At 35.8% G+C, this 27,588-nt stretch overlaps 4 protein-coding genes, 1 non-coding gene and 1 pseudogene across 5 annotated transcripts; 2 read left to right on the forward strand and 4 right to left on the reverse strand.

The window, feature by feature from the left end:
• Positions 1-194: 194 nt before the first annotated feature.
• On the forward strand, positions 195-5,409 carry LOC120282212 (glycine-rich domain-containing protein 2-like). The gene is made up of 9 exons (XM_039288973.1): positions 195-473; positions 575-767; positions 1,136-1,253; positions 1,348-1,608; positions 2,216-2,671; positions 2,776-3,308; positions 3,804-4,005; positions 4,362-4,514; positions 4,612-5,409. The coding sequence occupies exons 2-9, from the start codon at positions 610-612 to the stop codon at positions 5,125-5,127; spliced, it is 2,397 nt and encodes a 798-aa protein (XP_039144907.1). The 5' UTR covers positions 195-473; positions 575-609; the 3' UTR covers positions 5,128-5,409.
• Positions 5,410-5,547: 138 nt separating this feature from the next.
• LOC120282214 lies at positions 5,548-8,292 on the reverse strand. Its single transcript, XM_039288974.1, has 2 exons — positions 7,880-8,292; positions 5,548-6,229 (listed from the first exon to the last, which is right to left on the reverse strand). Exons 1-2 carry the CDS (start codon positions 8,131-8,133, stop codon positions 5,767-5,769), a joined length of 717 nt encoding a protein of 238 aa, XP_039144908.1. The 5' UTR covers positions 8,134-8,292; the 3' UTR covers positions 5,548-5,766.
• Positions 8,293-9,060: 768 nt separating this feature from the next.
• On the reverse strand, positions 9,061-12,366 carry LOC120282213 (annotated as a pseudogene).
• Positions 12,367-13,486: 1,120 nt separating this feature from the next.
• Positions 13,487-17,611, reverse strand: LOC120281821 (lipase 1-like). Its single transcript, XM_039288514.1, has 4 exons — positions 16,874-17,611; positions 14,106-14,201; positions 13,945-14,012; positions 13,487-13,691 (listed from the first exon to the last, which is right to left on the reverse strand). The coding sequence occupies exons 1-4, from the start codon at positions 17,564-17,566 to the stop codon at positions 13,565-13,567; spliced, it is 984 nt and encodes a 327-aa protein (XP_039144448.1). The 5' UTR covers positions 17,567-17,611; the 3' UTR covers positions 13,487-13,564.
• A 2,074-nt stretch (positions 17,612-19,685) lies between these two features.
• Positions 19,686-27,130, forward strand: LOC120282256 (tubulin--tyrosine ligase-like protein 12). The gene is made up of 15 exons (XM_039289030.1): positions 19,686-20,002; positions 20,075-20,332; positions 20,713-20,837; positions 20,980-21,193; positions 21,470-21,595; positions 21,665-21,921; positions 22,178-22,285; positions 23,243-23,384; positions 23,461-23,626; positions 24,565-24,722; positions 25,542-25,865; positions 25,987-26,061; positions 26,159-26,228; positions 26,305-26,462; positions 26,788-27,130. Exons 1-15 carry the CDS (start codon positions 19,703-19,705, stop codon positions 26,938-26,940), a joined length of 2,634 nt encoding a protein of 877 aa, XP_039144964.1. The 5' UTR covers positions 19,686-19,702; the 3' UTR covers positions 26,941-27,130.
• A 154-nt stretch (positions 27,131-27,284) lies between these two features.
• TRNAS-GCU lies at positions 27,285-27,366 on the reverse strand. The gene has a single exon. It is a non-coding gene; the product is annotated as a tRNA-Ser (tRNA).
• Between the last annotated feature and the right edge of the window lie 222 nt (positions 27,367-27,588).

The following is a 27,588-nucleotide window of genomic DNA, read 5'->3' on the forward strand; positions in this document are numbered from 1 at the left end:
AAATATATTTTTTCTCCTAATTTTATTAGGAATTTTTATACACTTTATCTTATAAAGAAATTTTCATTATCTAATTTTTGAAAAAAAATATTATTATTTAAATTACATTGTGTAATTCACACGAAATTCATGCCATTAATTAAAAAATAAAAAAATAAAATCTTTCTTTCTCTATAAATAGTGAGAGAAAATTCATTCGAAATTCCCACCAAGCTTTGACCTCAATCATGGTGGAATAGTCTCAAAGCTATCTTCTTCTTCTTCTTCTCCGCGTCTTGTCTCTCGTTTGGGTTTTCACTCCTTCCATTGCTGAAGCTATACCTCAATCGTTCGCTTCTGGGATCATTGGATTGTTTTTGTGGATTTGATTTGATTGAATTGTGTTTGCCCCTGTTCTATCGGCTGATGGTCACGCTCTGCGTTTGGCTTGAATTCTTTATTCTTTGAATATTTTTTTCAAGATTTTTCAGACTGTGAGACTACTTGCCTTTGAATTTTTGATTATTTTGTATTGGTTTTAGCTTGTGTTTATTGTTTGATTTATTTATTGATTTAGTTTGTCTTAATTTTCCAGAGATCGGATTGGTTTGAATATTTCTGTGTCTAATTATGGACAAAAATCAAGAAATTGAATGGCTTGAAGCTCAGAAGATCAACATAAGTGAAGACCTTGTAGCTGCCGCAAAGCAGCAGTTGGAGTTCTTGGCTGCGGTGGATAGGCGACGGTGTTTGTATGATGGACCGGTTTTAGAACGAGCAATTCACAGGTATATAAATCCATGTTGGGCCTATCAATAGATTTTGATCTTTTAATTGTGCAACAAATTGTGCAAATTTTCTTCTTCTTCTGTTAATGTTCTTCATTGATTAAAGATCAAAGTTCATGTTGATTGTTGTTATGATGTTGTGAGGATTTCGATTGTGCTTTGGAATTGCTTTGGTTTTTTATTCTATATATTTCAAATTCAATTGGTTTTTTTAATTGTTGACACTAATCCGGAGGTTTAGGCATGTATGATTTTCAAGTATCTAATTGTATATTTTAGAGCAAATTGTGACTGGCATGAAAAATGGCTAATTGTGTATGTATTAGGATATATTGATTTCTATTGACATGGAGGAACTTCATATCTAGGTATAAGTTCTGTTGGCTGCCTTTGCTGGCCAAGTGTACTGAATCTGCAGCTGTGGATAAACCCCTAGTTGTTCCTCTTGACTGTGAGTGGATATGGCATTGTCATCGGCTTAATCCAGTGGGTATCTATTAATTAACATCTTTTTCCCTTTTGACTTTCATGTTTGTGTTGTCATATCTTTTGCTGATAAGTGGGTAATCTGGACATCCAGGTACAATATAAGAAGGATTGTGCGGAATTCTATGGGAAGATGCTGGATAATAAGCATGCTGTGTCTTCATTGCAAGCAAAAGGAAAATCCAGAGATCAAACTATGGACATGTGGACCAAATTATTCCCAGAGGAGCCTTTTGACCTCAACTTTACAAGTACTCTTTCTGAAATAAATATTAACAAGGATTCTGAAGATGGCAAGAATATTACATATGATTTGGTTTCTGCAGTAAAGAGACAGTCATCATTCTATTATCAGGTAATCAGAATCTGTGCTTTATACAAAGTTCAGTGTTTCAAGGGATGCCTTATATTTCACTTGCATTCTTGAGTTTCTAGTTATTTGCAATTAAGATAGAGGGAAGTATAATGGATAATAATCAAACACATAAAAATAAAAGCTGCTTTGCAAATGCTTGAAGCTTGAAACAGGGTATTGAAGTGTAGTCTATGTTTGTTGTCACAATAACAAGGTTTCCTAGTGTTGTTAATTCAGTTTTATGATTGAACGAATGAGTTGTTGTTTTGTCGATTATCCCGATGCTGTTGTTACAGGAACATTATTTGTGTTATATTTAATGATTTAATCCTTCATAAATACATTGAAGCATAGCACATATGGTCATCCACTCAAAAAAGAGATTATCAGCATCTTTGTCATTCCGGTTTTAAAAATTGCCTTAATCACTAAACCCACGCGAGTGTTAATAAACCAAGTTTCTAATGTATGGGAGAAGTTTTTTCTTGTATTCAATTGCAGTATTAGTTTAAGGCATGTTTCTTCTTGGTAAACACTTGCTCCCATTATGTCGAGTACCTATGCTCTTATAAGATAAAGCAAGCCAATCTTTCTTGTTGCTGGACAGGTATCGAGACCAAGTATGCATGATGACCGCTTTCTTGTGGGAGCTGCTGCCAGGTATAAAGGTTTTCTGCATCTGATCAAAAGAAACCAGGAGAGGTCATTGAAACAATTCTGTGTACCAACTTACGACGTAGACCTTATGTGGCATTCTCACCAATTACACCCTCTTTCTTATTGCAAAGACATGGTAAAATTACTTGGGAAGGTATTAGAACATGATGACACAGATTCTGACAGAGGCAAAGGGAAAAAACTTGATACTGGATTTACTGAAACAACCAAGCAATGGGAGGATTCATATGGTTTGAGGTACTGGAGAGCAGGAGCAATGTACAAAGGCAGTCTGCCATCTCCTTTACCGCTTTTACCAGATTTATCTAAACATGAAAGCGGGAGCAAATGGAAGTCAAGAGGTCACAAGAAATGTGTTAATCTTCCCAATGTGATGGTAGTGGAGGTATCCATTCTTTGTTTTATTTTTCCACAGAAAAATTGTTGTATTGTTTTGCATATGAGCTAACAAAGTTTTCTAAAAGATGAAATTCATTATGTTTGCTACAGGTTCTTATGGAGATTGTTGGGATAAGAAATTTGCCGTCTACTAAAAAGGGCAATCTTTTCGTGACATTTAGCAAAAAACAGCCTGACATGTTTTTAGATGGTGTTTCTAACCTGACCATTTTTTCTGAAACTGGTCAGAAACAGGTTGCTGGTTTTCAATGTGAAGCTACTGGCCATCTGGTTTTGGCTCTTGTGTCTGATTCAACTTCTAACCTTGGAAGAACTGCCAAAACCATAGGAACCATATCAATTTCCCTTGAGAGGTTGTTGGACAGTGATTCTAAACTTTTTGTGGACGATTGGTTTGAATTGAGATCTCATTCTGGACACAATGACACCAAGCCAATTGGTATCCATGTTGCTGCCTCCTTTACTGTTCCTATCCCTGCTCCCCATGTTCTTTATAAGGCTAAATCAAATTTCCTATCCGTAAACACCTGTTTCTTCCCCCTTCCTGGGAAGGTTCAACAATTTAGTCATTGGACTCGCTTCATTCATGACAATGGCAATGAAATCATCAGTCTCAAGATGAGGTATGCTTCTTCATTTGAACACGCTTTCTTGCAACTGCATTATTCTAGACATGGATTTTATTTCTTTTGCAAACTATATGAGGGAAAACTTAATACTACCTGAATCATACCTTGCATTATAGAACAATTAATTCAGATCTCCTTTAGACCTGCAATTGCATATAGACCACAGTCTGTGCGTTTGCAATGTTTAGGCAAATTGGTTTGCCTTAATCTCAAGCTGTTGGTCAGACTCTGGCATTTGTCATGTATAAGTATTTCAGCTCCATCAGAGTTTAGATTATGCAGTATTTTATCTTAGTACAATTCAACTCAATGAGGAAATGCCTGTGTAAATAATGCTCTGTTGCATGATTGGAAATTGTCATCTATAAAAAATCCTAGAGTTTATGTTTCACAATTCAATGTAGATGTGCAAGTGAAGCATCAAGGGTTTTGGCTGCATGCTTTGTTACATATTGTCTTGGTATGTTAAATCTTTGATTTTTGCCTCAGGAATTCAAGGAAAGAGTTGGGAAAAGATGACTGGAAGGACAAAAGAGAGATCATTGGCATGACAAAATTTTCAAGAAAGCCACAAATACTAGCGAAATATGCAGAAAACATATGGTCTTTCAAAGATTCTGGCTTCTCCATTGATGTTGAGAAGAAGATCAGCCAAGATGGCCATATATTTGAATTTAAAGGTGATGAGCAGGTAAGAAAATTTGCTGTTCTAATCTGGAAGTAATTCATATATATATAGACTCGGCAATGAAATTCCATGGATGTTTAATACAAGTTATTCACCAGAGATTCAATGAAACTGTGGAATTATGAAAATTTAATACGAATATGCCCAAAGGCCAATGTTACGAAGCTTGAATAATACTGAAAGAGTATTTGGGGCGGTTCTTGACTAATTCACCTAGAATGATGTCACTTGAAATATGATCTTGCACTTGAGCATCTTTTTAAATTTTACATGGAGATACTATTACTATCCTTAAGCAACAATTCTGCCTTCTTCTTGACTAGCTTTTAGGATAACAAATTGTCTGATGTGTAAAGCAGATTAAACTCTTCCTGGGTAGAAAGCTGGAGTACGAACCAAAGAACAACAACAAACAGAATGACCAGGAATTCATCACAGTTGTGGAGTTCTCCGCTGAGCATCCATACGGAAAAGCGTTGGCTTTGCTCAGCCTCAAATCTGGCCCCCTAAGGGTAACTCAACCATTTTTATTCCTCATAATCAATTTCCATGTTCTCAATATCATGCTAAGCTAAGACTTCCTCGGTTCCTCCCAATTCTTCTTCACAGATTAATGAAGATTGGTTTGCATTGCCTGCCATGCTGTTGGCATTCATACTTTCCAACAAGTTCAAGAAAGAAGGGTACACAGCTCTCGTCTCCAACGGAGAAAGTGTTGATATGGGAGCTGACAGGCAAGTTTCAGAAATTAAACCATTGAACTACTCTTATGAATCAGAACTGGGTGCATTGGTAACTAAAACAAGCACTGCAATGGCCGTAGAAAATGGTGGTGGTTGTGGTTCAGTTTGCAGCGGTAATTGTGGTGGTTGCGGTGGAGGTGGCTGCAGAGGCATGGCTAAGGGTAGTGGTTGCGGTGGTTGCGGTGGAGGTGGTTGTGCAGGTATGACAAAGAGCAGCGGTGGTGGTTGTGGCGGTTCTTGCAAGGGAATGGCCAAGAGCAGTGGCTGTGGTGGCTGTGGTGGCGGTTGTGGGGGAGGTGTGGCTTTTCTAAATGCTTGCGGTGATGCCAGGGCTGTTGGCCCGGCAATGGTGAGCTACGAGGTAACTACTGTTGGTGCTTAAGCAATATGCATGGATGCATGTTTTGAGAGTTGTGAGAAGCTCTTATGTGCTTGAATATGCTTAAATAATGAGCACTTGCCTCTTGAGTGACGGTGTGCTCTTTGTTTTTAAGTTGTGTTGTTATGTTGCTGCAGAAGTTCTCACAAACAATCATGTTCAGTTGTGTATGTGCAATAAGACATGGAAATTCTCTTTCTTTGCTTCAAGAACAACAGATTTATTGGTTGGAAGCACAGCACATACAAGAACAAAATGAATATTATTTACTATTGTATAGTTTCACATGACCAATAACTTTTTATATGAATATGAATCTCCACAAGTATGTTTTTTTGTTTTTTTCAATCTAACAAACATATGTTTGGTTGCCATCCTAACACTATCATTCCAGATGTTTATCAACTGAAGAGTTCAAGGGACTGATAAGAATATGATACTTTAGATTAGAACAGTAACTTACAAAAGCACAGTGGAATTATTTACATTGAGTTTGATAAGAGGTGGTTTGGAGATCCAAGAAACACTTGTTCACCATTGAGTCCAGGCGGTTAAGTATTACTCCTAATAGTTACGGTACAAACTATAGCCACCAAAAACCCGGGATCAAGAGGTAAACGAGAGCAGGCAGAAAGGATCCAGCTAAGTGAACATATTATGATTATCAGCAGGGTCAGTTGAGGGTCTGGAATTGGACGTGGCCTGAAGGTCCATCATCGAGAACGATCTCATTGAGAAAGAACATTTCTTCATTGGTGAAGAAGGGCCAAATGTCGATGCGCTACCAGCTTGTTTTCCAGGTGGGTGCAGTGGGGGAAGAAGCCGAACCTTATTGTGCGTCTCTTGATCATTATCACAATCATTCTCAGTATTGCTTGTGCTCCGATTGGAACTAGTTGGCCTTTTTGATATTCCATCTCCTCCCAGGTTCCTCAACTGGTTATCATGTGGTCTTTCCCAAATGCTCTTGTAAGCAAGGAGATTCTTGCGCTTGCGGCTGTATGCGTTATCTGGTTTCACAATGTCCTTGGCAGATGAGGATGATGCTTCGGATAGGCTTGTGAAGGACTTTGATTTGCCACAGTAGAATTTAGATATGCCTCGTCTGTCAAGAGAAGAGATTTGTGATTTTTTTAACACTACTACAGGTATTATCTATCAATTGGTAGTTGGAAACTTCGTATTGATAACACCGAACATTTAAGAACTAATGAAATCATAGACTCAAATTAATGGTTCACTTCTTCAATAGGCAGACAATCTCAGATCAAATGACCACGTTTTAGAAATCATCCAAATCAAATACAGCGAGTTCCATGTCCACCAGATCCCATGAGTGATATCCATTATCCACAAATGAGTTAGAAGAGTTTAAAGTTATCTTTATCCATCACTTTATTATTGATGTGGAGTGAACAAACCACATATGTCACCTGATTAATCACATTTTACAGTGTCCCTAAGTAATAACCCCTCTTAATTATATATCCTAGCATAAAAAGTATGGATGAAATTCATGAGAGCATGCCAATAATCAGAAAACACAGTTCTAGGAGTAGCCGGATTCCCATTAGAACCCTTCACAAGTGGTGAGTGTTCGAATCACGGTGAGAGCATATTTCTGGGAGTGTGAGTAATAGTTGTGTGCAGGTGATCCCAATGCCCATGTGTGAGCGGGCCTTGTCCCCACTTACTCTGTCAAAACTTGTGCACGCCCCTACTTTTTTTAACGGCTAAGCCATTTATCTTAGAAATCAGGAAACACAGCTGAGATAAATAGCATGAAGGAGGGGCTAACCACCAAGTTCCATGAATGACAACAAAATAGGCAATGCCAATTTTGTCGCTCTGCCATGCACTTTTGACTGCACAGTTCTTGAGATGATACTACTCAAATCTCATAACCGAACGCAAAATTGTTCATAAAATTTTTTCCAAACTACTATAAATCTCAAGATATAAAATTAGAATCTTTCAAACTCCATTCAACAATGGCCAATCCATATTCTCATACTATACAATCAAACTCATTGTTTTGTATCCATTTCAACATTCAAGGAATAAAAGCTAGCTAAAATAACACCACACAATATCAAAGATGTATAAAAGAATAAACATCTCACAAAATGCCCATCAATGTTATGAGTAATCAGTTCATAGCATGAAATTATGTTTAACAGAAAATGGTGTGTCATAGCTAATTTTCTCAAATACCTTTCCGAAAAATCTAGGAAGTCCCCCTCCCCAAAATAAACAAAACATGTTATCTTTGTCCATGGGATGAAACTAACATTTTAATATATTTAAAAAGCATTCCAATAAAAATAAGGACTTTAGTTGATAGATATACCATTGACTCCACTTGATTATTTTTTCCTTTTTGTCCCATTTGCACACTAATTCCTCTCTTATAGAAAGGAATAATGATGATCCAAACTTAGAAAAAGGCAACTCAAACAAGCTCTTCAAAGAGGATATCACATTCCCAATATTTAATTCATGCTTTTTGTATGCTAATCCATATTAAGACATGATTATCCTAAACTGCAAAACAGCCAATATCCATCTCTACAAAAAAACAATAAAAATCATTCTTTTTCGTTGAGATTACATCAAAAATTCACACTTTTAATCAAATCAACAACTTAAATCTATCAAAGCAAGAACTTCTCAAGAAATAATTCTCTAATTGGAACTGAAGAAAAAGAAACCCAAAATTTGAACAATTTCCAAAAAGAACAACAAGATCGCTCACCTGATTGGCAACGACTCCTCCAAAGCATCCAAAGATTCCAAAGCCCCTTTGAACGAGCTCTGCACTTCCTCAGCATCCGACCCCGATCCAACACCCCCTGATCCATCGTCACTATTCTCCCCAATCGACGAGCTTCCAGACGACTCCGCTGCTTCCGCTGGCGCAGGCTGCGCCGGCGCCGGCACATCAAACCTCTTCCCTTCAGACCGCACTCCGGCAACCACCTCGTACACCGTCTTGCACGCGATCGACATCCGTCCGATCCTGCCCCGATCCCAATCCGACGGCCAAAAGCTCTCCAGCACCGATATTTCTCCCCAACTCCCCCAGAAACAAAGAAACGGTCGCACTTGATTATATATATTTTTTTTTATTATTATTATTATTAAATTAAATGTATATATATATATAAGCGAAGAGAAGAGAATTAGATAATTTATTTAAATATTCTGAACAATTGTCGCGTTAGTACAAAGAGATATATATACCGAATAGATCATGCTGGATAACACGTTGTCCCCTCCATCACATCCAACTAACCTACATCATCCACGTGGCCATTTACCGTTGGAGTCAAGGACTGAGTCTGGATGAGCCACGTAGAGGGTGTAGGTTAGTGTTTTAACTATGAAGTTTGTTCAGCTACCAGTCTGGCGACCATATCGGATGGTGAGGATGATGACGCGTGTCAGGCAATGGTTGAATGAACGGACGAAGATGTGACAACATGATGGCTGGACAATGGGAAGTTCAGGGGTTCTTAATAAGGGCTTTATTGGAATGTGGTTAGGTGGTGGCGTGGATCGCGGGATGGAGATAAGGTTCGTTGTGCCCGCCCGCGCTCTCAGAGTTTGAGACACGTGTGCGGTTGTCAGAGTTCTTCTTCTTGTGATCTGATCGGACGGCTGAGAGAAACGGGACCACACATGATGCTTTCCTTATAGAATTCCATTATATTTTTGCCTACTCCAACTCTAAAAAAAGAAATTTTTTTTTGTATTATTTACATTTGAAATATTTCAAAAGGTTGAAAACAAGAAAGAAAAACTTCTTATTTGGTAGAAGGATTGGCATGATTACATGAATGCCATGCACAGAAGGTAAGATAATTAATGTGTGCTGCCTGTCTAGGTTTTATTGTGTTGAATATAAATAAATAAATAAATAAAATAAAATAAATGAATAAAATGAATGAATAAATTTAAAAAAACAAAAAAACAAAAATTGTGTGTTTGAAAGAGGAGATGGTGACAGGGAATGCCATGTGAAGCAGGATGGACATAAGGCATGCTGCTCCATTCAGGAACTTTTGTGGAGGGCAATGCACACAAGTAACAATGTCATCTCATTATCAATGCTGCCATCGTCAGAAGAACTGCTGTCCTCCCTCCTTCACTTTGCATGATCTTTCTAGTGATGCTCCATCTTCCATTGCCTGCCAATCACCCTTCTAAGTAACAACATGTATTGTATTATATTATATATGTGGGCATGTATGGTAAATAGGTAACTAATTACATCAGGCTAACACATGCATGTTCAAGAGGTGGAGAAGAAGAAGGTGAGAAATCACAATGAAGAAGACCTGGGAGAAGATAACAAGAAATCCAGGAGAATTTCATTGAACCTCCTAGGATCCTCTGTTTGTGGTAGGTGGCCTGTGTTCTTTATGGTGGCTAATTTGACATCCTCACCCAATATCCTGAAATGATCACAATCAGCCAAACTCTTTTATTATACATAATATTTGCAAAATTGTAAACTTTTATATATGAAAACGGTAAAAATAAAAAAATAAAATTACATTTCAAATTTCAACTAGAGATGATATTAAAAAGTATTATTTTTAATGTTAGATTTGTTAAGAAAAGAGGGAAAAATTTTAATCATATTCTTCAAAATAATTTTACTGATTTCACAATAGGTGATTGATTACCTATTTTATAGTAACGACTGTTTTTTACTCTTATGTAACAGCATGTGCACCATTAAAAAGAAGAGGTTGATTAAGAAGACTTTACTGCTTAATTTGCACTGCCTTTTCCAAAGGGAATATTCGGTCCTGCTGACCCCATATGAGCATGGCTTCCTGCAGAAATAGGAATTCAATTATTATGATGTGGATTCATGAACATGGATTTATAGCTACAGCAATGGATGTTTCTTTTCTGTGTTTGTGTGTGTGTGATTACTTGAGGAAGCGGAGTTAGTTGGAACTTGGTCTCATCTGGAAGAGTCAATGATCGCATTAATTCCATCTTCTGGGCTACATTTACATTGAATAATTTCTGCACAAAAAAACAGAGCTAAAAATAAGGAATATGCTATAAGAATCAAGGCCAATTTAACCCTATAACCCATAAATTCTATGAAACAGAGCAACCTTTTTTTCAATAAGAGATAAGTAAACACATTCATCTAATTCTTTCACAAATGATCAAGAAATAAATTTACTCATATCAACTTATTAATTATTAACATCATTAGTAATGAAGTTTGGTTCAATAATCAGAAGATGCTAAATTATTACTGTGGGCGAGAGAGTTGATTGTCCAATAGGACACAGCAGCAGCTCACACAATAGGAACGAGGCTGACATCTTCCCAACTCTAGGACATGAGTAGGTTTGCAGTCATTGTCTAGTGTCTACCAATATCATTGCATCAATATCAAGGAAACGTTTAACGTTGGCATTGCCAAATCATAATTTTTAAAGGACAACCACAACAAATTGGAAAGCATATTTCAAATGTGGAACTTGGCTGTTCTAGATTCTTCCTTCCTTTCAAAGTTGACTAAGTAGCACAATACTCATACAAATAAGGCAGTACCTAACTTATATAGATGAATTAGTGACACACTTGATCACCAGAGTAATCATAAATTCAAAGAATTATAGTAGTTTGTCCAGTGTGCTTGTGAGTGGGAAAATAGTGATATGCATCAGCCAATGAAAAAGGCAAGTATGAAAATTGTGCAATTGACCTCACTCATCCAATTTTCATACTTGTTATTTTTCATGAAAAGATATTGACAACTAACTGCAGAATTGAGCAAAACCATCAAATTTTAAAACTTAATTACTAAACCAGAACGAGTAAAAAAAAAGACACTAATGGCAGTATATCATATCATCCATAAATAAATAAGATTAGTAAAAGCACTAAATTCCAAAGGTTGAAACTAGAAAACGAAACAAAAGGACAAAAAAACACAATACCATTAAGAAAAAAATAGAATTAGTGAGAACAATTGATTGGGTCTAAAAGTGGATAACCAAAGGGAAAAAAGAAGGTTTTTTTTAAAATTTTACAAGGGACGATAAGCGCCACATAGAATGTCAAGACTCAAGAGTGATTTAATGATCTCTAAAAAAATTTATTAACTCGGCCATATATTATATTGGGTAATTAAAATCCAATCATATGCATCCCAAAAACTATTAAGAGCAAGCATCAAAAGAATTGAGCAAAAACACATCAAATCAAAACCAATAGTGGTATGATCACAATCATATCATGAATAAGCAAATAGGATTAGTGTGAGGAAAAAGTAAGCAACGGAGTTAAACAGAGAGATAAAAAGTGTGCCAGCGGGAGACCAGAACAGATCATGGAACCCCACAAACCACGAAGAAGAATTCAGGATGAGAATTCACGATGAGAAGAGAAGCATACCATCAATACGTCTCGGACAACAAAATCAGGCATGAACTTCGGCGGTTTGTAGACGACGAGGGACGCGAATCGCCGGACCTCAGCTGGGCCCTTCGGAATCATTAGTTCGGAGACATGATTCACTCCGCCACGTTCCGCTAGTGCTAGATCATCCGCCTCCTTCTTCAGTAAATCAGAGCTCGCAATCACCACCTTCCTTACCTTCTCCGGCCCGCAGGATCTCGCCATGTGGTAGGCCACGAAGCCGCCGTAGCTCGTTCCCACAACGTCAAAACGGCGACCAGGGGCTGAGGATCGTGTCCATAAGCCTGGCCAGAGACTCAGCCTGGAAGACCTCGGATCGGGCGGAAGAGCGAGTGGTGGATTCACCGAAGAAGATGAGGTCGGGGATGACGAGATCGTAGTGACGGGAGAGAGGGCGGATCTGGGAGTACCATTGCCAGGTGGAAAGAGGACCGAAGCCATGGATGAGGAGGAGGACCGGCTTAGAGTTGGGATTTAGGGATGGAGAGGGATTTGGAGAGCCAGCAATGGAGGGTGGTATCGGAGTCGATCTGGATGGATCGGGAGCGGAGGCCGGTGAGGAGGAGGCAACGGCGGAGGACGCACTCGACGAAGGAGACCATACTGAGGCCCATGGCTTGGGGAGAAGAAGTCGAGGAATCCTGAAAAAAAAATTGAAAAAAAATTTGTGGGATTTGGATATTTATAGGTTTTCGGAGGACTAATTCGCAAAGGCTGTGCTTATAGCTCTCTAGACCACTTATCTCTCACATTTTTCTCTTGACTCTCACTGGACCTCACATTTAATTAAATTTTTTTTGGTTTAAATTTTTTATCAAATTAAATTTTAAATTACGTTTAAGATTAAAATTTTTATCAAATTAAATTTAAAATTAATTTTAAGATTAATTTTTTTTAAGTTAAATTTTATTTTTTCAAAAAAAAAATATATATATATATATATTAGAGTGTGTTTGTTATGTTTTGATGAGTGGAGAGTAGAGAGTAAATAATTCAGTGATGGTTGGTAGAGATATAGAGCGAGCCAACTACCAAACCGACTCTGAAGACCTTGTTGTAAAAGTCTTTGGACCAGGTCTTGTGAGCAGATGATAATAATTAATTTAATGTTGGTGAAGATGTGTTTATTTATATATTTATCAATCATCTATGAGTGTGATATATATATTTATATATGTATGTTCAATTTGGTGTATGTTTGGGAATGTTAAAAATAAGAAATTATTTGTTTTCATGTTGATTTGCTTTGATTTTTTTTTTTTGGTTTTTGTTTTGCATTGTAGTCTTTGTTTTAGTGGTATGTGTAAATGTGTGAGAGGTTATTCTTTTGTAAGGTTGGCTTTCATATTTATTTTAATGAATGGTGATGGTTAATTTTTCTTTAAAATAATTCATTGTGTTTTAAAAATGATTTATATAAAAAAAAAATCTTATCCACTTGTAAGGCCAGAAAAGATTTAAAAAACATTATGAAAATATTTTTCAATAAGTGGACGTAGGTGAAAATCAATCATAAGATGCCTTCATTTGATGAAATGGTGTCTTTAGTTTGGAGGTTGATGAAGGAATTGATATTATGATGTAAATTGAAGATGGACACATCCTCAACCTCAAGCTACCAACAAATCAATATTTAATAATTTATTAGCCACAGTGACAGCATATTATTAATATATTATCGCCTAACATTCCCATATCCTATCCTTCTCACAAACTTTTTTTTAAATTCATTCTTCATCCTAATACATTGATTCCTAATTAATAAATATGCCTGTTTTGGTGAGTTACATCAGACCACTAAACTTTGAATTAATTATAAGATTTCTTCCATGTTGTTTTCTATTCTTACTATTTTGCACCAATTTTCCCTCAATCCAAACAGATTCTAATGCAACTAAGCTGGCAATTAAGAGAAAATCTTGGATCTTAGAAATAAGTTTAATATCATATCCAGTACAACTGATAAACAACTTAGGCTATAAGTTCAACTGTCATCAAGTTTATCCAACATAAAATTTTCAATGAGGTCAGTGACACAGTTAGACTTGTCCAATTGCAATGCATGACCAGCATCTGAAATGATTTCTAGCCTTGATTTCTCTCCCAGATGTCTAACATACAACAAAAGGGGACCAAAGTTAAGACCTTCTAAACTACATACATAATAATCTAATTAAATACATACAAAAAGAAACAGTAGAATATATAACATTACAGCTTCAAACATGTGAAAGAACAGAGTAGAATGATTCAGGTAGAAGCTTGTCAATTTATGTATGAGATATAGGTTAGAACCATGCTTTTGGTTTTTGTCAGGCTTGAAATATGGAAACTTAAAAATTTAAAAAGGAAAAGGAATTATACCTTTGTAGACGATGAGCTAGATGCAAAGGAAATACATTGTCTTGATCTCCCCACATGATCAGAGTTTGCTTCAACAAAACATACAGAAACAGTAAGAATTTGTACTAAATTCCTCTCTTTTAAGTGTAATAAATTTTCAGATTTTATGAGGGAAGGAGTACCTGATCAAGAACTGGAAGAGGATCTATACCAACCCCTTTGGTCAGCAGTTCTTTCAACAACTCCACCCTCTCCTTCCTGTGCTGTGTGTACATTACCTGCATTTATTAGTGAAACAAACCATTAAAGAAATTTAATCCATAAATAAATAAACACTGTTAAGTGAATTCAATAAGTTTATTGGGAGAATGACTTTTATATAATGTACCCTTTTACCAGTGAACCTCATTTGTTTTATTAAACATATAACAACATGCACGGAGAACCTTTCTACCAAAAATAAACAATTAATTAAGCTTTTTTTTTTTGCATGTGATATAGAGAAAAAAATCTAATAATATGATTAACAGGTAAATTAAACTCAGCTCAAAAAGGCAGAGACCTTAGAAGATGTTCATTTATTCACTGGCTCTAGAGGACAACCACTATACCCAATGATACTGTTCCCATTGGACCCATTCTCAGCACCTTTGTCACTTTTCGCTTGCCAATTTCTAAACTTGTATAATGGGCAGAAGCAGACAAGTTAATAGAATAAAACTTTTTTTTTTTCAAATGAAACACTAAAAGTGTTCATTTTAAATGAATAAAACAAGTTACTTGCTATATTTTTTTTTTATACTTGACAGATAAGAACTATAGCTAGAAAGACATAAATTTCAAACTACAACTAAAGTTTCTTGCCAGTATCATACAACTAAAGTTTATATCTACACAAAAATGACTAAAATTTTCTATAAAAATCATAATAAATAAAATTGAAAAGAACTATTGGTATTCATTATATTACATTGATAGATATATAGTAATTATGAGGGTCAGACTCCATATAACTATAATAATTTTAATATATAATAACAAGAATGACAAATGTCAATAATCTCCACTAAAAAGCATCCAATAATTGCTGATGGCTAATTCAGGTTTTATCTTTTTTTTACAAAAAATTAAATCACTTGTTCTGATCAATATTGTAATATCTCTCAATCTCTCACTTGGTAAAAAAAAAATTACTTTTTTTAATATAAAAATAATCTAATAGAGGCATAATAATGAACCATGCATGTTGCCACACTCACAAACAAGCCAGTCAGCTATTAGCAGTGTCTATGTACCAACACAAATATTTTTCATCATAATTTTCATTAATTTTTATTTAAAATTAAAAGTAAACACCAAAAGAAGGTTATATATATATATATATATGTCAATATTCTTATTTATATCTAACGCCCTTGGAAGCTCTTTCATTTCATAGAAGTTCTTATGTGAAAAAGATTTTTTCTTTTTTAAATGAGAAACTACAGTGGAAGAAAAATAAAATTTCCACTTTATTCATCCCTATATAACTAATCTTCTAATTATAACATACATGGTGAAAATATAAGAAGATAGTCCTATATGGCTATATATATTGTATTTGTCCATCTTTAATTATTTATTTTACATAATAGATCCTTTTTATTAAAAAAAAAAAAGTTCATAATACTAATGGAAATATGAAAACTGATTAGCACGGAAACCCTATTATTCTTTAACAAATATTAAGGAAAACAACTACACAATAATTCACAAACTTCAAGCAACATACTACTACAACAGTTCTAATAAGTCCAGACTCCAAACAATAAGTTAATGCAGTAGTGCTTGATAATAATGACAAATATTTTAATTAAAGAATAATATTCAGGGCAAGAAGGCTCAACGTGAAATCCAATCAGCATCAGCACAGACAGTGAAATCAGACAAGAATGACTAGTGATTGAGTCCAATTGTTGGCAAAGACTGCCACCAGTGGATGCCAAAGTTTGACTAGAAACGTGCTAGTATTTAATTATAGATATAGATATAATGACAATCACAATCACATGTGATGTGATGGTATTGGTAACCAATAATCAGACCTAAACAACAACTTCAACGCAACTCCTTCGCCGGTCATTTGGCCGTTGATGAACAAATATCCGATGGTACATGTATTATTTATGAGTATCAAAATAAGTCTTGTTATTTTACATTTTTTTAAATATTATATAAAAATTTTAAAATTTTATTAATTTTTAAGACTTGTGATAAAAAAAAACACAAAACGAACTTGCTATCTTTTTTTTTATCTACTGATCTAAGAAAAAGTGATGATAATTTATATAATTTATTTTTATATTAAAATTTGAAGAACTTTAAATGCCGTCATAACTAATCTAATTATTTAATTTGTTCAGTATTGGTATGTCCATTTTATCAAATATAAATATATATTATTTATTTCAATACTGACACACCTTCCAAGCTATTGGTTCATGAAGCGGTTTCCTCACCTCACTTTTATAACAAGTTTAGATTTAAATAAATCAATTAAACTAGTAAATTACAAGAGCAGGCCATAGAACTAAATTTATTAACTCTCTAGAGTCTAGACTTTAAGATTTTTAAAAATCAAAATAATCTCTATACAAACATGCTAATTAACAAACAAGGTTACATGCACTTTCATCTAAATTATATAAATAAACAAGTCAAAACTTCCAATAGAACCAGACAATGCTCAAAATCATAGCCATGAAAACGTACTTGCAACCTTGACTACAATATTTAAAATCTATTAATAATTTATTAGTAATACAAAATCTTATTTTTTTAAATTTTTTTAAAAAAGACTCCCTGAAAAATTTAAATCAAAGCTCTCAAGTAGTGCATGTATATACGAATACGGAATACGGGTACGAATACGAATGTGAATACGAGTGGGTGAGTTTAAAGTTACAGTTACCCCAATGAAATCGCGGAGCAAGAAGGTGGGCATCCATCTGGGAGGGCGGTGCATGGACCGGCGCATCAGAGCCATTAGATCCTCCGGCTTTCGAGGCAACAAGATCTCGCTCACATCTCGTTTCTCCTTCTCGGCCAGCGCCTTCGTCTCTTCAGCAGTGGCCCCAATCCCCGCCGTCATGATCACCACCCGATCCACCACCGCCGGCCCGGCATCCGTAGCCAAACGATACGCCACGTATCCACCGTAGCTGATCCCGACCACCGAGTACTTGGACACACCGAGTTGCTTCATCGCCGCGGCGAGGCACCGGGATTGGAAGCCGACGGAGAAATCTTTGCCATCGGATCGGGATCCGCCGAAGTGGATGAGATCGGGAACGTAGAGGTTGAAGAAGCGGGAAAGGGGGCCGATCTGGCGGTCCCATTGCCATTTGGCGTTGGCGCCGAAGCCGTGGATGAGGACGAGGGGAGGGAGGGAATGGCGGGGTTCGGCGGGGATCCAGATGTGGATGGTGGCGGCGGCGCCGGCGGCGGAGGGCGGGATATTGACAGAGACGGGAATGAGGCCACGGCGTTGGAAGGAGCGGGAGAGGAGAAGATCTTGGAAGGAGACGAGGCTGAGGCGATTGGGGAAGAGAAGGAAGCGCCGGGCGAGGGCGGGGAGGGACGTCGATTTCAGCGCCTGTTCCATTTCTTTTGTTAGTCCGGCAGAAGTGGAGTAGCCGACTAGGCTTGCTTTTTAATAATAACGATGTAGTGGTGCTCTTATTTTTATAATAATAATAATAATAATAATAATAATAATAGGGTTTATTTATTTATTTATTTATTATTTAATGGGAGGTATTTGGCCATATCACTCATTTAAAGTGTTTGTTTCAATGAGGACGTGAAATCCAACTCAGAAATTTATATTTGTGGTTGTGCTTCATGCTTGTGTACATTTCTAACTCTTTTTAAATCAGTTGAATGGGAGGCACTTGCAGCAAAGAGATTGGTGTTGTATTAATAATAATAATAATTGAGAATTAAATAGGTAGTTACATGTACTTGTGATGCAATTGTTTAAATCATTTCTTTTTTAACAATTATGGAGAAGTCACATATCAAAATAAACACAAATTTGTTCAACATTTGTTCTTTTCATTTTTGCGCGAGTTGAAATTTAATTCGATTTCTCATCTAATTACAAACACCTCATATAAAAAAAATCTAATTCCAATAGATTAAACAGTCGATTGACTCACCAAAATTCATTTGATTCAGTGGTTTAGCGACACTAAAAATTAATCTCTCGTGTGATATGTAGAGTGGTAAGAGTTCGAATCATTATTGTAATAATTAATTAATAGATAACATTTGTCACTGTAGTTAGTTTCACATTTTGAAAAAAACAGGTTAATATGATTTTCCTTTTCGGGTGTGTGCGTTTGTGAAAGATTGTGTAAACTCAAGGCTTGATTAGTAATTAAATATTGGATTTTGGATTAAAGTATGTATGCCTGAATCCCTGAAATTAAATTTCGGACAAATTAGCACGTGAACTTCAAAAACAGAGGAGAACATACATAGTGCATGGCCACATACAACAGCATAACTTTCGGCTGCTTACCCTTTTGGAATAGCAAAACCAAGAGAACACGGAGACGAAACCTACCAACTTGAGTGCCCATGGGGAGTTGATGAACTATTATAGTAGCCTTGAAAACTCTAATGAAACTAACTTACGTGCCCTGTTTTTCATACCAATTACCAAACCAAACAAACAAGCAATATATATTTTCATGAAATAAATTAGTATTTCATTATTTTTCCAAATCAAAAATGGAGAATTTAAATTTATGACTTGTCTATATATTTTTAAAAAAGATAAAGTAAACAAAACAAAAAATGATTTGTATATTCCATAGTCTCATCAAAAAAAATTTTTGAAACCAACTTTGTACAAATGAGATAAATAAACAAATAAATAATATTAATAAATCTTTGAATATTTTCAGCTTTTATGAATAAATTTTTATATTTTTTTAAAATATATATATATATATATTTTAAAAACCTGTTTTTTAAAGTTTAGCCATCATATCCATTTATGAAAAAAATTGTTATATCACTTTACTAATTTGAAAGAAGTTTAAATTTGATCAACTCTTAACCAAAGAGGTAATATTTCATATCAATCACAACTCATAGGTCACAAATTTGAATGGGACGTTTGTCGGCAACACTCCTTCTCATTCAGTTGTCACTTGACTCAATAAAATTAGTAAATAAAAAAATTAAATTATTTAATAGCAATAAACAAACTTAAAAATACTAAATAAAATTAATGAACTGAAGAATAATGATCAATTGATCATGAACATTAGAAAATTTATACGATTTATAAGAAAATTAATTTTGAAAATATGTTGACTATCATGAAATTTGAATAAAAGTTAAAACAAATGCTTGTGTGTGTGTGTGCGCGCGCGTGTGTGCGTGTGTGTGTGTGTGTGTGTGTGTGAGAGAGAGAGAGAGAGAGAGAGAGAGAGAGAGAAAGACATCTAATAATATAAATAAATAAAAATTTGTAATTGATAATTAATAAAATAAATAAATATATTATTTAGATTGAAAATTATAAAATTAATAAATAATTCACCGGAAACATCTCTCCATAATAAATAATAATAATAAAAGAAAAACACTGAAAACATAGTCACAATCTTCATCAGCCGTCCGATGGAATAATCCGTCAGATCTGACCGTCCAATCTTTCCTAATCTAAAACCCAAAACCCTTCTCTTCCTTCTTTGGCCTCTCATAAACCTCCGTGAAGCCACCAATGGCGCTGACCTCCTCTCCCGCCATGCCGCCCGCCTCTCGCATCCAGACCTTTGAGGACTTCGTGAAGGTCCACGCCATGCTCCTAGCCGCTGCCGGCATTCCGTCCTCTCTCCATGAGCGCCTGTTCCGTAAGCTCTCCTCCGAGACCTTCGACGGTGGTAACTTTTTCTCCGTCGAGGCCTGCGAAGGTGGCCGATGGAGACGGCTTTTATTCACTGCCCAGTCCTTGGCGAAGGAGTCCGATGTTTTTCTCGTCGACCATGCGTGGACTTTCCGTCTTCCGGACGCTCTCAAGCAGGTTCGAGGTTAGAGTTTCTTCGAATGATTCTTTGGTTTTGATTTTAAAGATTGGATTTTGAATGCGTTTCAGCTCAAAGAGGTGCCAGGATTGGTCGAGAGGATGGCGGCGCTGATGTGCGTGGATGTGGATTTGGAGTCGGATTCTGAGAAAGAGGGAATTGAATCAGGAGATGGGAAAACGAATGAAGAAAAGGTTAGGGAAATCCTGGAGAGAGAAATGGAGAAGGTGAAAGAGAGAGGGATAGATGGCGCAGCGTGGCTGGAGCTTGAGGAGCTCGGAATAGATGACGAGATGCTTTGCTCTCTGGATTTATCAAGCAAATTCCCGGTGCGTTTTTCTCTATGATAAATAAATCCTTGTTACTTACTTGTATGCCATCAAAGAGAAATTGTTCTGTTTTTTTTAGGCTGGTAGTGATACATGGCGTTCCATAAACAAAAGTTAGGAGTGAGTCCAATGAGCAGTGTGAATTACTTCTGTCTAAACATTTTTTTCTTTGATTTATACTATGAATAGTTTACAATAAAAAAAATCCTATCGATTATATCTTTTGTTGCCCATTATAGTATTGTGAAGCCTTAAGGTTTTAGTGCTGAGACTTATTTTGTTTTGGCCCCTCGACTTGCATGCACCCTCTTACTTTTGCTATATGTTCTTCTGAATGTGTAGTAGGATTTTCCAAACTGATATTTAATTTTTTTAATCAGAATCTGGTTGCACTTAATCTATGGGGAAACAAGCTCCAGAATGCAGAAACAATTTTGCTGGAAATTGCAAAGTGCAGAAACCTAAAAGCACTCTGGCTGAATGAAAATCCTGTTTTGAAGAACTTGTAAGTTTTAGTTGCTGGCCTTTGTTCAATTTTAGCATCTTTATGTTTGTCAACTATATGTTGGCTGTTGCAGTGCTGCAACTTCAGTCTAGGAACAACTTTTTATTGCATTATCTATTTACTAACATATTTTTTTTTCCAGAGGTGATGATTTCGGACTAGCCATCTTCAATTGTAATCCAGGTTTGGAAATTTTAAACTCACAATTCACTGGAAATGCTGGGGAGTGGGCTTTGGGTTTCTGCAGTGGTATGTTTTGCATGGAAAATCCTTTCTGTTCTCATGCTGTAATTAATCCATTGGAGAGCATTACTGTACTTGATCTATCAAATAGATGTATCCGCAAACTTCCTGAGGTGAGTAGTGGCCTGAGTTCCTTCTCTTGACAATCTATTATCAATGTTTATTGCTTTTATTGATTGAGTTGGTGATTAATGAATGTGGGATATGCTTCATCTAGTGTGTATCTTATTCTCCCTTTAAGATTTTTTAGTCCACTAACTCTACCTTTGTTTTTCATTGGTCTCTAACTTTGAGTTCTTCTGAAACTTAAATAGTTTCTAGAGTTTCTGAGGAGGAATTAATTTGTGTAAGTGATTTTGCAATAACCTTTTGTGCTCAAATTTGCTCAGGCATTTTCTCCAGCTGCAATGCCACGCCTTTCTCAGCTCAATCTTCGAAGTAATGACTTGGACCAGCATTCTGCTGGGAACCTGTTGGAAGTTCTGAGTGGATTTTCTAGTTTGCAAACTCTGGAGGTATTTTAATTAGAATTCACTTGCAAAAAGTGCATTCATGGACATAAAACATATCTGCTTTTTATGCAGGTAGATATTCCTGGTCCTCTTGGAAATAGTGCCATAGCAATTATCGAATCTCTTCCTAGTCTATCCTTATTGAATGGTGTCAGTGCATCAAGTATATTAGGAGGTGGTAAACATATGATTGATTCAATGCTCCCACCTCGTCTTCCAGAATGGGCAGTTACTGATTCTCTAGCTGATCGTGTTGTTGGTGCAATGTGGTTATATGTAATGACCTATAGACTGGCAGATGAAGAAAAGATTGATGAAACCTCTGTATGGTATGAAGATAAAATTTTAATCTATATTAATTTTGGGCATTTACATTTGTCTATCAAATGCATTCATAAATAAAACTTGCTGCTTTGTTTGTCCCTCTATCTCTTTCACATCCAGAGGTGGAATGCTAATGAATGGCGCAGAATTTTTCTATTGAACAACATCTTCATGGACTTGGCTGCATATACTCGATGCCTGTTTTTGCATGGAATTAGGATTTAGATATGCTTGCATTTTGTGATATAAATTTTATTGCAGGTATGTGATGGATGAGCTGGGCTCAGCTTTGCGACATAGTGATGTGGCAAATTTCAGAATAGCTCCTTTTCTGTTCATGCCAGAGGGCAACCTGACATCAGCTGTAAGGTGTTCCTTTTCTTCCATTCCTTGGTTTTCTTGCTGTGTTTTAGCAAATCTGACAGTTTCATATGTTTTGTTTTTCTGCTTTTACACTTCTTTTTATGATCAAGCATTATTCTGGCTTGTTTTGCACACTACTCATTGATCAGCCTGAAACTTCTTGGGCTTTTGATTCTGTGAATGCTTGATCTTTGGATTGGCGGATTCTTTTTTATATTCCGCAATTTCATTTCAGACTGATTGACACGGGAGCTCCTATAGGTGTGTTGGTTGTCAGGGCTACTCTCGGATGAATTTTCAACGTTCCTATGGTCTTCTTGGCCTTGATCACTGGATCATGTGCTTAGCTAGTATGAAGATTGTTATTCAATTAGAATGACGGCAACAAAGACATAAAAATGTTTTTGAATTGGCTTACAACAACTGGAAGAAGTTGGGTCCTTGTTTTGTGTCCAAGACAACTTTCAGTAGGGCAGGCTTGTTATTGCACTCAGTGGAGAGTAAGGTTGGAAGGCTACAGAAATAGTACTTATCAAAATAGGAACCGATTTATTAAATCCTTCAAGACTATGAAAGGGTCTAAACGTTAGGGCACATGGAGAAAAATTGCGAGAAACAGAACTTATTGAAAATATCAGCAGACTAGATCTTTGTTGAATCTCAGATGCTGAAATCAGTCTTAGAATGTCTAATCTGCTAGATTGTTTAACTAAGCCGTCTCTCCTAATTCAAAATTGCAAACTGTTATATGCTACATGAAGTAATGATTGTTATTCTTAGTTTTACTTCTGTAAAAAGGCATAGATATATATACATAAAAAAAATTGGTCTAATTAGAAATTATTATTTTGAGAAAATTGTTTGTTTCTCTGTACTATTCTTATTTCACATGTTCTTTATCCCTTGTTTATTAGACTTTGGAAGACTCACAATTAATTTAACACAGAATTGAAATACTTTCAGCTTTTCAGTATTATGGCCAACTCAGGATGTTCAAAATGGGGATGAATGCACCCGTGATTTCTTATTTGGCATTGGAGAGGATAAGCAGCGGTCTGCTAGGCTTACAGCTTGGTTTCATACACCAGAGAATTATTTTATTCAGGTGACTGCTTATCAATCCTTTTTTTCCCCCAATATTCATCAATTTGCTTTCTTTGAGAGTTTATGATTATCTATAGGAATTCAAGAAGTACCACCAACTGCTCCAATCAAAATGTCCTGAGCCTTATAATTTGTCATCCTTCATCACTAAAAGCATATTCCCCAGCAATGCGCTTCCATTACGGGTTTACACAGATATCCCACAAATAGAAGAATTTTTGAAACGTCCTGAGTTTGTCCTTAGTAAGTACCTTTGTATTTTGGTGCTTATCCCTTTAATTTGCAGATTCTTTATTTTTATGCTTACTGTGGTCCACTTCTTTGAGAAATTAGCTAGTAGCTGATTTTGTGTCATGCAAAACTGCTTTGGTGACTAAGAGAGCTAATTTGATGAATGTCACTCTGTATAATTTATTTTACATAGGACATGCCTTTTGACACAGAAGTTCTCCAATACTACAGTCTTTGTAGGTGGAGTGAGAATGGTGGTGGTTCATATTTGTGGATGTTTATATTTACTTTTAAATATCTTGTTGCAAGTATGTGAATTCTTATTCTAGGAAATATTTAAGACCTTGATCATAGTATGCTTGAAATATATTATGATTTCCTGCATGCATATGTTGCGAACATTGGTTTGTTTATATGGTTGCCAATGGGAGTTCTAAGTTCAAATTGCTAAGTGGTTTATTTCTAAATATTCCCACTTGAGTTATGCACTTTGTGCATTGGTTCATGCCTCATAGGTCTTAAACATGTTAATGCTTGTTTACTATGACAAGCTTGGGTGATTCACATCATGCATGGTTTTCCTGGTAATGCTGAAGCTATGATATCTTTAGTAAGCTCACCTTGTTTGGGTGAACAATATATACCTTGTACTTGTGGAGACTTAGTTGCTTAGTTATTTTTCCTTTTAATAACTGTTAAAAAATCCCATTTGTCACCTATTTTATGATTCTCTTCACATGTGAGAGATCCAGTGGATTCAACATGCGATAGTATTTGATTGACCCCATCATTTTCAAATTTGAATGGCTTTATCAGGATGTTGCTGTATCAGATAATATATGTTCATGGTATTGTGTTGTGAATTATTTACTTAATATAACTTCCCATGTTAAAAAAATGGATGCTATATTTAAGTTTCTATAATTTTAGTTTCATTTCAACTTATGCAGCAAATGATCCAAAGAACGCTGATATCATTTGGACCAGTCTTCAAGTTGATAATGAAGTGAAGAATGCACTCGGGCTAACAGATTGTCAATATGTGAATCAATTCCCATTTGAAGCTTGTCTTGTCATGAAACATCATTTAGCTGAAACAATTCACAAGGTTAGCAAGCTGTATCTTGTTCTGAACTTCTAGAAGCTTGTTATGCCTCTTCACCCAGATTTCTCTTATCTGCCCAGATTTCCCTTATCCGTTGTGGGGAAAAAAATTACAATTCTAGTATCTAGGCCATAATTTCTTATATGGTAACCCTCATCAATATTCTTCCATTGCCATCTGATAAAAGATCCGACTGTTTTTCCATATGTCATTTTCTTATAAGTATTATGTTGTGGTTTGGAAGGACTTGATTGTGAAAATTGAGCTTAAGAAGTTAAAAACGATGATATTGGATGCGTGCGAGATTCAAAGATGATCTGTTGTGGAAATTTAATATGACACGGATGTTATCTTTGAGAATTTATTGAAGTGTGACAACAATAGTGATAATTGAACTAGTACATGGTGTTGTCATTTTGTTATTAATTTGTCAGGGACTTGGAAGGACTGCGAAATTTTTTAGAAAAATTGAATTGTATTATTATGATCAATTGAATCAAGAGATGGTTTAGTCACAATTTTTCCTTTTTGAACTTAGCTGTTGATAAGTTCTGATTTTCATGATGATCCTTAAAGCATTCATAATGAAAACAACAATTTTTAAGTATGTGGAATCCTTAACCTGTCAAAGATAGTGCATTTTTAATACTGGAGCATATTAAGGGAAGAAAGGTGATGGCATGAATTATTTTCTGTTTTACAAGGCATTAGGCTGTATGACATTGGATTTGGCACATTGCCATGCAATAAAGGAGTCTTTTGTCTTATCATTTTTTGTTATCACTAGCATCTGCCATTACTCCTTCCTTTCTGTCTTGACAGGCAAGGGGTTCTCCTGAGTGGCTCCAACCTACTTATAACCTAGAATCTCAACTGTCTCAACTCATTGGAGATTTTTGTAAACGACATAGAGAGCGCCGAGATAACCTATGGATCTTAAAGCCATGGAATATGGCTCGAACAATTGATACAACAGTCACTGGTGACATATCAGCCATCATCCGACTTATGGAAACTGGGCCAAAAATTTGCCAGAAGTACATTGAGCGCCCAGCGTTATTCAGAGGGAAGAAGTTTGACCTTCGCTACATTGTACTTGTCCGCAGCATGAGCCCTGTGGAGGTTTTCCTTGCTGACGTTTTCTGGGTATATTTTCCACCATCCCATTCGGTCTTTTAAGTAAATTATCTCTCAACTGATTTTGCTGGCGTTCTGTTTTAAAAGACATTGTAGATCAGAGTCTTGATTCATTCATTACCTTGTGTAGGTTAGATTAGCAAATAATCCATACACTCTGGAAAGAAGCAGCCTTTTTGAGTATGAAACTCATTTCACCGTGATGGTAAGTGCACTACTTGTATAAGGGCTTTTAGTAATGCACATTAATCTTAATCATTTTTAGCACCTCATGCTCTAAAATATTATATTTTGGTTTGCAGAACTATATTGGCCGATTAAATCACATGAACACAGCTGAGTTTGTGAGGGAGTTTGAAGTGGAGCATCAAGGTTATATATCCATCAAGTACTCTCGTTCTTGTTCTTCTTGATTGATTCATTTATTACAATGTCTTTCATTCTGCAGTAAAATGGCTGGACATCCATGAAAGAATCAAGAATATGATCCGATCTGTATTTGATTCAGCAGCAACGGTGCATCCTGAGATGCATAATCCAAATTCAAGGGCCATGTATGGGGTAGATGTTATGCTTGACTCCTCATTTATGCCAAAGCTATTGGAGGTAATATACATCATCTATTTATATTCTTTCTGCCAGATTTACCGTGAAATGTTACCTTCCTAGTTCCTAATGTGTTTTTGTAACCCTGAACATTGTTTTTTCTTTTTTCGCTCTTTTATCTGGGAATTAGACTACCGAATGAGTGTGGATGAAAATGTGACCAATAATCTGAATGAATGTGAAATTGCTTAATACCTGTATTTTTTCAATTAATATGATCAGTACTTGATCATTTAAGCACTGGATTATATCAGTATTCCATTAAAAGACTTGTGTTATTTTAAACTGCATTTTGACAACCATTTGGTAATGTAACTTCCTGCAGGTGACATATTGCCCTGATTGTCATAGAGCTTGCAAATATGATATGGAGTCTGTTGTAGGGAACAAAGATGGTGTCATCAAAGCTCGAGATTTCTTCAATACCGTGTTCGGTTGTCTCTTCCTCAATGAGTCTGTGCATGTATCACCATTGTAGCTCCATGATGCCAACAGAAAAGTCCTCTGCAAAAACAAACTGGACTTGTTTAAAAATATGTTTCCGTATTTTTGAGTTGATGATAAGTTTGTACCAGTGTAGTGTGGACCTTAATTTTCAGTTGTATTGGTATAAAAACAGCAGGTTTTTTGGGAATTTTGATTATTGTCATTAAAATGTAACAAATTTATGCATTTGAGTGCTGTATTTTCTTCCTCGAATCACAGTAGGAAAATTGTGTTTTGTTGTAAGTGCAGAAGCAATTGTTGAGGTATGATTATTATTATTGGAAAAGCAGACTTAAAACTTTATTTAAAAATTATTAAAAAAAAATTAAGCGTGAACGTCGCCTGAGAGATTCGAACTCTCGCGGGGAAACCCCATGTACTTAGCAGGCACACGCCTTAACCACTCGGCCAAAGCGACGGAGTTGTAACGGTTTCTGGAAAAATGATATTAACTATAAATTTATGCAAAACTTACACATTTTAATTTGAATAAAATTTTATGGTAAAACCTTTTATCAACCCAGTTAACAGGGAGGTAAATGTCATCGTTTAAATAATGTCAAATTTTCATCTATTGACTATGATTGCATAAATAATTGGCAGCTGTTTTTTTTTTACAAAAACAATGAGCACAGCTTTA

This window comes from Dioscorea cayenensis, chromosome 18 (genome assembly GCF_009730915.1).
Source record: "Dioscorea cayenensis subsp. rotundata cultivar TDr96_F1 chromosome 18, TDr96_F1_v2_PseudoChromosome.rev07_lg8_w22 25.fasta, whole genome shotgun sequence".
In the NCBI taxonomy this organism is placed as follows: domain Eukaryota; kingdom Viridiplantae; phylum Streptophyta; class Magnoliopsida; order Dioscoreales; family Dioscoreaceae; genus Dioscorea; species Dioscorea cayenensis.